The 11,149-nt window shown below is 46.1% G+C and overlaps 1 protein-coding gene across 3 annotated transcripts in view; it reads left to right on the top strand.

Annotated features, from left to right (window-relative positions):
• CD276 (CD276 molecule) overlaps window positions 1-9,997 on the top strand; it is a 45,346-nt gene extending 35,349 nt beyond the window's left edge. For all 3 annotated transcript variants that reach the window (XM_035131439.3, XM_088656476.1, XM_088656475.1), the window contains 4 exons: window positions 1,392-1,532; window positions 2,488-2,526; window positions 5,649-5,684; window positions 6,837-9,997. In XM_035131439.3, the coding sequence (XP_034987330.1) occupies window positions 1,392-1,532; window positions 2,488-2,526; window positions 5,649-5,684; window positions 6,837-6,859 (239 nt within the window). In that variant the 3' untranslated portion in view covers window positions 6,860-9,997. The remainder of the gene's footprint in view (window positions 1-1,391; window positions 1,533-2,487; window positions 2,527-5,648; window positions 5,685-6,836) is intronic.
• Window positions 9,998-11,149: the final 1,152 nt, after the last annotated feature.

Here is an 11,149-nt window from a genome sequence, read left to right on the forward strand (position 1 = left end):
TGTTGTTTTGTTTGTTTTATTTGTTAATGTGGAAAAATTGAATAAAAATTATTATTATTATATATATATAAAAAAACAGGGGGACATCCCAACAGAATGACAATAATTTATTGATATGCTGCCCGTCTTGCTAGGTTTTCCACAAAGGAGCTCACAGTTTCTGGTGAAGCAGATTGGTGGCGATCATTACCTTGTAGGCCAATGCAGAACATTGTCAAGTACATTTTCTTAAAAGCTGTAATTAAGGAAGCAGCCGTTCTTGTCCTGCTGCCTATTTAGCATGCAACTTAGTGCATACGTGGTTTTGATGGTGATATTGGAGAGCTGTGGAAAAATAGGCAGGACTTTCTGTCATGAGCATTGGACGGAGCCCAAATCTGGGGATATCAAATCAGCATATCAGCTGCATACTGGAGCTTCCCTTTGAAAGCAGCAAAGCAGTTAATACAGTGGTATCTTGGGTTACAGATGCTTCAGGTTACAGACTCCGCTAACCCAGAAATAGTACCTTGGGTTAAGAACTTTGCTTCAGGATGAGAACAGAAATTGTGCTACGGCGGCAGCGGGAGGCCCCATTAGCTAAAGTGGTACCTCAGGTTAAGAACAGTTTCAGGTTAAGAATGGACCTCTGGAACGAATTAAGTTCTTAACCCGAGGTACCACTGTATAGATTTTAATATCTTGGAAAAACTCTGGAAAAGCGATCTGAAGTTTACAGCATGTTATTCCTTGAAGGAGAACTACTTGAAAATGATTTACAGGTGGTATTTAACTCCGAGTAGGCTTGCTAAGATGTTTAAGACAGAATCAGATAAGTTGCTGGAGATGCAATGAGATTGAGGGAATGTTCTTTCATATGTGGTGCACTGTAAAAGGCCGCAAGAGTATTAGGAAATAATTTATAATGAATTGAAAAAAAATGTTTAAAAGCACTTTTCAAAACAACAACAACAGAGTCCTTTTTGTTGGGGATAATTCAGATGGAAATTCCCAAGTGTCAAAAAGGGTTATTTGTGTATGCCACCACAGCGGCCCATGTTTTGTTAGCCCCAAAGTGGAAAACGAGCAAGGTCCCAACCAAAGAAGAATGGCAGCTTAAACTGATGCACAACTTGCGGCTCTAACTTAGTTGTGTACACTTGAAAACGTTGGCAGCATTAAGATAAATTCAACAGTGTAAATAAGTTTTGATGGATGCAATAATGGAATATTTCCATACATCTTAAATGGGACGCCTGTTAGGATCTCCTTGTATAAAGTGAGATCTGGTATGTGTGCAGATGACCTTGTGGTACCCCAGTGGATTTACCTGGTTCCCTTCAGAGACACTTCCCATCAATGGCATTGACAGAGACTTTACCATCTTCTTTACCCTGTTTTCTCCTTTCCAGGTCAACACCACCTGTTTCCTGCTGTGGCTCTCTGGGTGACAGTAGGATTGGCCATCTGCCTTGTCATCCTCCTGGTTGCCCTGGCATATGTGTGCCAGAAGAAAATTCGCCAGAGCTGCAAAGAAGAGAGAGAGAGAGCTGGTATACATACATATAATCAAAGTGAAAGAATGTCTTGTTTGCATGAAGTCAGGGCAGGGGAGGGGAGCACAAGTGACAGCGTGGCATGGGACCAAGAAGGAAGAGACACTGAAATTTTGGTTTAAAACAATGGCAGAGGTTCGAGTAAAGTACTATGGGATATTTGAGGGTGCCACATCCTTTATGAGACAGCGGAGGAATGGAAGATGCAGAAGTCTGAGTAGAGCAAGTTGGGAAAGATGCTGAAAGGAGAAAAGAAGAGGATGTTTTAAACAACAGCAGAGGTTTGAGTATAGCAGGGATGGAAGGACACCGAGAGGGGGAAATGGTGGTTTTTAAAAGTGGCAGATGTTTAATAAGAGCGAGCAGGGGATGAAATTGAGGAGGAAAGTGGCAATTTAAAGCAAGTTTTTAGTACAGCGAGAAAGGAGTTTGGAAAGGCTCTGTTGTGTTAGTTTCTGAGTTGTACCATCGCTGCTAATTCTTGTTGCTAAAAGTGGCTTGTTTGCTTATTAAAAAAAAACAACCTCTCAATGTTTCTGTAGTGTGGACCAGCTTTCTCCTGCCTGGTGTTACTAGACTACAACTCCAGTGCTATTTTTTTTTGGGGGGGGGGAATTGGTGCTGGAACTAACAATGAACGCTTCCCTTGTTCTCTTATAATGGCAATGATGCCCACCTGAGAGGTGCCAGAACTGTGTTCTGGCAAGTTCCGGCTGGGAAAAAAAGCCCTGCCATTACCCTGATCATTGGCAGGGGCTGATGGGAGTTGGAGTCCCACAACAGCAGGAAGACCATATGTTCTCCCTCCTTGATCTGTATCTTAATACCGTAGTATCAGTGAGCCCAGTACTACACAGCTCCACCTGGCCTGATAATGGGGATATTTAACCACTGGATGGCAGTGTTTGGTTTTTATTTTTTAACCTTCCTTTTTGCATTTTGTTCCCTCCAGCAAGAGAGGAACAGGATGAAGGAGAAGGATCCAAGACAGGTTAGTCGGATTTCGTATCTTTCTGAAGCCCCAGGGCAAGAACTCTGGGTGGGTCATGTGCTAACAACTGTAGCTTGCCAATTTATGCATCCTGGCCAGTGTGAAACTGTGCATGGGGGGGGGGAGCAGCCTGTTTCTGATTGTATGTTCTGGGCTGAAAAGTCTAAAAAATAATAAAGTGGTATCTTGCTTCTCAAACGCCTTGGTACTCAAACAACTTGGAACCCAAACACTGCAAACCCAGAAGTAAGTGTTCTGGTTTGCGAACATTTTTCGGAAGCCGAATTTGCTCTGTTTTGAGTGAAAAGTATGGAACGGATTAATCCATTTTGCATTACTTTCTATGGGAAAGCGCGCCTTGGTTTTGGAATGCTTTGGTTTTGGAATGGACTTCCGGAAGGGATTAAGTTTGAGAACCAAGGTACCACTGTAGTACTAGATTGGGTCAATATTATTCCCGCTGTTCAGGCTAGGAGTTCTGTTCAATTTGAAGCTGGAGCAGCACCATATTTTTCCTTCTAACTTCTTTTCCCCCCCAAAAATATTTTTATTCAATTTTCCAAATAAACAAACAACACAGAAACAAAAGGAATACAAAACCTCTTATCTCCTCCTCTTACACATCGCTCTGCCGAGCTATGACTTCCCTCCCTCCCGCCATTCGGCTTTATTGTTCAATCTTATCTCGCAGTTCCCTTTTACCCACATTGTACATCATTTCATAGGATTTATTTTAGTCCTGCAAGTGTCTTTAAACTTCTACAGTTCTTCTCGATATAGTCAATGAATTTACTCCATTCTCTTTGATACTTTGAATCTCCCTGGTCACGGATCCCGCAAGTCAACGTTGCTAATTCTGCATAGTCTATCATTTTCGCCTGCCACTTCTCAATCGTCGGTATCTCCTGTGATTTCCATTTTTGAGCTAATAAAGTCCTAGCCGCAGTTGTAGCATACATAAATAGTCTCTGGTCTCTTTTTGCTATTTCATCTCCCATCAGTCCCAATAGAAAAGCTTCTGGTTTTTAAGGAAAAGTATACCTAAAAATTTTTTTTGAGCTCATTATATATCATTTCCCAAAATCTTTTTACTTTTCCGCATGTCCACCACATATGATAAAAATCATTATCTTTACATTTCCAGCAAACTTTACTACTCGTTCTATACATTTTAGCTAGTTTAACTGGTGTTAAGTACCATCTATACATCAATATTTTTCCTTCTAACTTCAGTGTTTAGGCTAGGGGTGCTGTTGCATATGTAGCCAGAATGGTTCGACACATACATCTTTCTTCCAACATGGAGTGCTTTGAGAGCATCACCACCATGGATGCATGCCTAACTTGGGTGCCACGAGGAAGGGCTGTGGCTCAGTGGTAGAGCTCAGGCTTTGCATGCAGGAGGTCCCAGGTTCAATCCCCAACATCTCCAAGTACACCTCCTTATTTTGCCTTACGAACTCATCTGCACAATACATTTAAAGCAGCATCGTGCCACTTTAAAGAGCTGTGTGTTCTCCCAAAGAATCATGGGAACCGGCTTGTCAAGAGTACGACCAGTTTTTAAGACACCCCTATTCCCCCCACAGAACTACAACTCCCAGAAGTGTAACCATCAATCCCTGTTCCCAGGGAATTCTGAGGATTGTAGCTCTGGGAATAGGGGTTGCGTAACAACTCTCAACACCTTTTGCAAACTACAGTTCCCAGGAGTCTTTGTGGGGGGAACCAGGACTGCTTAGAGGTACTGCTTCAAATATGTGGTGCAGATGGGGCCTATATTAGGATGCACTCTATTCTTCTGACGTTATTTAACAGATTTTAATAGGGTCTCTTTATATGATTGTAGCCCACCCTTGTGAAGGAAAACTTAGAAGTCCTATAAATGCACAATAAATAAGCTTGAGTGGGGGGGGGAACTGTGTCTGAACCCTGGAGAGCTTCTGCCAGCAGATACTGAGCTAGATGGACCAGGGTTCTGACTCTGTCCAAGTCAGTTTCTTATGTCCCTCCCACCCACCAATATTGACTTGGAGCAGAGAATTCCCTGATGTGCTGCAGCAAGCTCTCAGCCACGCAGGCCTCTGATAAACTGGATTATCATTTTAATAAAGTGTGATAGCTGCACTCGGCTATAATCAAATGGATTAATTATAAGCCTGGTGATTCCCTTTATCTGCTTCTGAGCACAGCAATAGACACATTGCACATAGGTTGCCGGGTTTCTAATCTTTCCTTGAGAGTGCGGAGGCTTCAGGCGTCGTCGTCTACCTGTGTGACTGCGGTATTCGGAGGGGGGGAGGGAAGCAGGCAGTGAGGTTTGCAGAATTGTCGCCCTCCTTTTGAGAAGTACTCTCGTCGTTCTTCACACCCCCATTAGGCAGCGGAGCACAAGGATGCAAATTGAGGCTCTATAGCTCTGTGGTGGAGCACACAGGTAAATTCTGCAGTTCGAAGGTAGCAAGCGGTGGGAAAGACTTCTGCCTGGGAGCTGCTGCCAGCCAGAGTAGGAAGCAGTGGGCCAAAGGGGCACACAGTCTGCCCTAGTGGGAGGCAGCTTTGTATGTTCCTACTGGATTCCATTTTGAAACCTTAGCTTCTCCTTCTACTCCTGTGCACCGCGTAATTCATTGCCTCGAACCACAGGCTCTGCGTTGCCCCCAAGATTGGGGGAGGGGGCCGGCGTGTGTGCGATGTCACATGATGTCATCTGTGTATGTGATGTGTATGTGATGTCGCATGATGTCATCTGCATCTTTCAATGCCATGCAGACCAAACCGGTGCAGCCTAGCGGAAGACTGCACTGGCCTGCGAGGTGTCTGGAGACCCCTTTCCACTTTCTCCACCCCACGGATAGTTTTGTGCCCCTCTATCCTGCACTTTTCTGAACCTTTTCCAGCTCTATAAAGCAGCCTTTCTGAGTTGGGTCTGGGGATGGAGCGATTCTGCTGTCTCTCTGGAGTGGGGTAAGACACACACGTTTGGGCTCCACAAGAGTTGTAGACCGAAAGTCATATTCTCCACGATTCATGCTACTCTGTTCAGTACATTTGCTCAGCGTTACGCCCTAGGGCCTAATAATCTCATGTGCTGTGCTCTCTCTTTCTCTTTCCCCTGACAGCTTTGCAGCCTCTGAAGAACACGGAAAACAAAGAAGGTAAAGGAAAGTCTGCTCTCAGTGGTTGCTACCCGTGTGTTGAGCTGCTTTGAAGTGAAAAGCAGCACTTTGCAGTCAATGTGCAGATTGTCACTGCCACAGGTCAAGCACGATACGTGCACCTTGGCAGAGCTAATAACCCCCAAATCGTTGACCTCCTTCTCTGATGGCGGTGGTGATTGCCCTCACTTGATGCCAGAGCGAGGGCAGGAGGCATTGCCCTGCGTCTGAATTCGAATGCTTTGATGGTGTTTCCTGCTTGGCATGGGGTTGGACTGGACAGCCCTTGTGGTCTCTTCCAACTCTATGATTCTATGATTCTATGAATTGGCTTCAGTTGTCATTGCAAAGCCAACTCAAGAGTGAGAACATATTTTGGATAAAAAGAGAGAAAGTGTCCACACGGTGGAGCCCTGTTGCAGAACCGACTTTGTGTGTGTGTGATTTGCCGGGGGGGGGGGGCTGCCTGAAACCTGCAAATGCAGCATTAGAGTTGGGTGGAACCTTCCTCCTTCCTCCCCTGATCTCTCTGGGTTTCTATTCCTCTCACTGTGCAGATATGTGGGATTGGTTCATCCCATGTCTGTGTTATGCATTCCAGCACAAAGTGTTGGAATCACCGGAGCGGATGTTTACTGTACTCTGTTTCCGTTTGTTTTTGTTTTCACTTCTGACTTCTCTCCGAGGAAGACCAGAGAGAGGAGACATGTTTTCTTTTGTTCTGCCTTATGCTTAATAAAGTAGTTTAGTGCTCACAACCTCAGCCTAGCTCTGACTGCGTTTATCTCTGCTGGACTCTGAATGTGTGCTCAAGGTCTCCAAGGCATGAGTCACTATAAATTGTCAGGGAAGGTGGTTCAGAACTCCCTGGAGCTGCAGGCTGATGGGAGAGACAGGCTGGAAATGTTCCTGTCTTATGCCTGGGGGGGTCATTCTAGCCCCCCGTCGACCTGACATTGCCTAGTCCAAATGTTTTCCTCTCCCTTATCACTACATAACGCATCAGCGATGGGCTTCTGAACATGCCCCCATAACTGCTTCACCTTTTAACGGGCCTGCAGGAGATAATGCATACATCTCCCTTCTTTTTTCAGTTTGGTTACTCACCCATTTTTGGCATGGTTTCATTTCATCCCCTCCTTTTCTTTCCAGACATTGGAGAAGAAATTGACTGAGCAGAATTGGAAGGGAGGTGCAGTTGTGCTACCACGAGGCTCACATTGGCAAGCTCTGATCCTGGCTCTCCATCGATGGACCACCAAAAATGTGACAGATGCACAGAGACCTTTCACCTGGCGCCTGCTGCAGTTTGCCGATTTTGGCCACGACCAATTGCCTTCTCCCCCCCCCTCTCCACAAAGATACAACCCTGAACCCTGTCCCCATGAGACTCTCTTCATCCCATTAGAAGCGGATCGTCGCTTACTGATGACGTCCTCCCACTGCCAAGCTCCCAGGACTGGGATGCTCCGAGATCCCATTCCATAGCCTTACTGGGATGCTCCAAGAGTTCAACCACCAATGATCCTGTCAACTGATACAAAAGGGAAAAGGAACGACTTCCTGCTTGAATGAGAGTAATTTGGACAAACCACGCGTACTGTAAAGAAAAGGGGAGAACTCACAGATCAACTTGCCACTCTTAACAGAGGAGATCATGGCACTCAAAGCTGTTTTGAGGGTCAGTTTTCAGTTGGATTTGCTTGTAGGCATGCCACCTGTCCAATTTTAGATCAGCACGACAGGGGTTGCGTTGTGCTCTCTCTTATGTTTGCTGGAGGCTGGGAAATGACCACTGACTACATCAGTATCTATATAACGGGCAGGGAGCCCCTTTCAACCTGAGGGCTGCGTTCCATTCTTTCAAGGCCCACATGGCCCTGCTAGGAGCAAAAGTGGGAAGGGCAATGAATGTAAAATTTAACTTTGTAGGCTAGCTTCACGTGCACCTCCTTGGCCTTCATCCAGGGAAGGGAGAGGCAATGTCAGAGAATTCCAGGGCACACTTCAGCCAGGCAAAAGCACACCAGTTAGATGCGAAGCAGGGACACTAGGGGTGTAATGTGGAGAGTCCTGGGGGGCCAAATAAAAATGGCCGCAGGGCCACATTCAGTTCCCAGGCCTGAGGTTCCCTAACCCTGCTTTTTAACCTAACTCAGGGGTGTAACTCAGGGGTGTAATGGACATGCTTGGCAAACAGAAAGTCACAGCCGCAATCCTTGATGGCTCCACCTGGAAGAGTGTTGTCAGGAAGCACTGCTAGGGAAGATCTCTACTGTAGATCCTGGAGAGATTTGGATCCTGTTTGGAATCAGCAGTGCTGGGCCAGGTGGACCAATAATCTGACTCAGTGTGGGAGAGCCTCCTATTTTCCTGACTGAGCATAACTAAGAGATGCACGAGAAGGCATTATCTTTTTTTGAAAAGAAAAACCATGTAAAGTGAATTGCTGTTTGAGGTCTCTTGGAAGAAGGGGATAAGATTCAGCACTAAGTCCTGCTGGATGAAGCCATAGGCCCACCTCAGGGCCAACCAAAGGGCAATCACAGAACTCTCTCCCCCCACAGCAGTTGTTTCTCAGAGGCTAAGTCCTTGTGGCACTGCAGGTAGAAGCATAGCTATCACAGGCCAGTAGCCCTTGAGAGGCTTCTCCATGGAATTTATCCAATTGTCTCTTAAAGCCTTCCAAGTTGGTGGCCATCCCTCTGTTTCACGGGAACAAATTCCATAGTGTGCTGTGTCGAAGCCCCTCCTTTTGCCTGTCCTGAATTTTCCAATATTAGCTGAATGATGGCCTCGAGTTTCTAGTATTATCTTTGTGAAGCTTGCCTTCAGGTATTGGTCTCTTCTCCCTCTCGCCCTTCCTTCCACAGCTGGAAAACAACCACAGGCAAAATGGGTAGCCTCTTTCCTGAGCTGAAATAGGAATCTGGCGCTGGCGGTGCCTTTACTCAAACGATGGCCCCACTAGCTGAATGGGGCTTACTCTCAGCCAAGTCCGCATAGCATTTCAGAAATCTTCTCCCCTTTACATCTCCCAACTCAAACCCAAAGCCTTTATTCTGCGGAACGGGAATGTTTCAGAATTGAGCGTGCTTCTGTTCCGTTGATGTTTCCTGTGCCTGGGGCAAAACAGCATATTGTAAGGTTCCTGAAGATGCTCATATGATTTGAGAGCCCACCGCAACCTCCAGCTGCTGTTTGCCATGTCTGGGAGCAAATCCACAACTGTGGGGGGCGAGTGGAATTTGCAGGGATCTCTTAATATTAGATGCAAACAAGGGGGAAAACTATATGGCAGATCAACTGCTTTGGCCCAGCAGTTGGGCTGCTGCTTCCTCCTCTTTTGAGAGAGACACAATTTCCAGTCACTGTTGACAATGGAAGACTTTTGGAGCCATGTTTTAAGATTCTGCTTTTGGTTTGAGCATTGCAACACAACAGGGTATGGTGTTTTGTATGCACCAGGGTAGCCTTATTTTGCCTTGTGCTTTCCTCCCAGTTAACCACCTGGTTCACTGGAGTTAATTTTGTTTTTTGTTTTTTCCCCAAGAGAGGCAAAAAGAGAGCATTCAGTTCTGTCTCTTTGGTGTTTTTTTTAATATATAAAAATACTGGACTGAAAATGGATGGCTAGTCCTGGTACTAGTGAGGGGTAATCTGCTGGTCAGATGGCTCCCTCCACCCCATAAGATGAACCAAAGAGTAAACTTGGTTTTCTTGCATTTCTGATGAGATTTCCACCCAACATAGTCTACATTATTTAGCATGTTATTTGCAAATCTGCAGAGATCTGGTTTAATGGGGAGGGCAGGGTTGCCTTGCTCCTTTTTATCCCAACCCCCAAAACCAGGGTAGCTGCCATGGTGCTTTCCAAGTGTTTGGGACTACAGTTCCCATCGGCCCCAGCCAGTGCGCTCAAGAATGATGGGAGTTGTAGCACGGCAACACCTAGAAGGCACCATGTTGCTTACCGCTGACCAAAGAAGTTGAGGAGTACAGCTGGGAGACACTGAACACTTCAGAAGTAGAGTAGGTATTAGAAAGTTTGGGATAAGGGCTGAGGCAGGGAGGGTGTGCAGTCTCTGTTGAACTGTGGTCGGCTAGATGCCAAATTATCACACTTCTTGCTTTCTAAGTCTAATATTTTCCGAGGATTCTCTCTCATTCAAAAGGGCTTAGAAACTTGCTGTGTTTTTAAATAAATAAAAAAGTACATTTTAACTTTTTAAATTAATTAGCTATTTAAAATGTTAGGATTTGGATTCCTTAGTGCCTTTGGAGAGATCTAATAAACATTTGGTTCTTTGGGGGGAATGTCTCCTCTGTGAATGATAGAGGTGTGAGATACAGTGGTACCTCGGGTTACAAACACTTCGGGTTACAAACTCCGCTAGCCTGGAAGTAGTACCTCAGGTTGTGAACTTTACCTCAGGATGAGAACAGAAATCGTGTGGCGGTGGTGTGGCGGCAGCGGGAGGCCCCATTAGCTAAAGTGGTGTCTCAGGTTAAGAACAGTTTCAGGTTAAGAATGGACCCCTGGAACGAATTAAGTTCATAACCCGAGGTACCACTGTATCTGAAAAGGTTGGGGGGGGGGTTCAATTATTTTCCTGTCCAAATATTTCTGTGGGGTTCTTGCCCATCCTCTTCACCTCAACGAGTGCATGATCCAAAGGCAGGTGTAATCCTTACCATCAGAGGCAGGTACAGTAAGGAGGCTGTTGTCGTTTCAGCAAGTGATCTCATAACAGGAAGATTTGTAACCATGGGTGGTGATGCAGTTTCAACACAATACATCCAATATACTTTATTCGACTGATAGTCAGAAACAAGGAGTGTACCGTTCTTCGGTCAAGGGTATACGATAGCTGCGCCCCCCTGCTAGAACCTCCAAACAAGATCTGGTTCTAAACAAACTAGCCCACACAGCCTGTGCCACGTGGGTGTGTCTTGGCAGGAGAGGTTGTTTCTTCCACTTACCCACAGTCTTCTTATCGCTGACCCGCAGCTGCAGACGCCCCTCCTGAATTATCTGGTGCTCCGTGAGGTCAAGGTGCTGCACAGAGGGGCAGAAAAAGGCAGCATTTCAAAGAGGAGGAGAGCAGGACAAGGCCAGGGATTGGAGGGGAGGGCGAAGAGGAGGCCCTACCTGGAACTCCCTGGCCAGTGGGTGGCTGCTCTTGCATGGGGATTGGACTTTCAGGCGCTGTTGATAGCCTTGCAGCTGGCGGTGGTTGACTGCCTGCCGCAGCTCCTACTGAACGCCCTCCAGGATCCCCTTGACCTCATCCCGGGCGAGGCAAAGGCACTGGTGCTCATAGGTGGACTCTGAAGGTGCAGAGAGAAGAGGTGTGAGAGAGGGGGGGGGTCAAAGAGGCTGCCTGCAAAGTTGGTTTTATTTACAGCAACTCCCAGTGCAAACTAAGAACAAGGCTGCATTTAAAAGCAAACAGGTCTGGAAG

Source organism: Zootoca vivipara, chromosome 13 (genome assembly GCF_965207765.1).
Source record: "Zootoca vivipara chromosome 13, rZooViv2.hap1.1, whole genome shotgun sequence".
In the NCBI taxonomy this organism is placed as follows: Eukaryota; Metazoa; Chordata; class Lepidosauria; order Squamata; family Lacertidae; genus Zootoca; species Zootoca vivipara.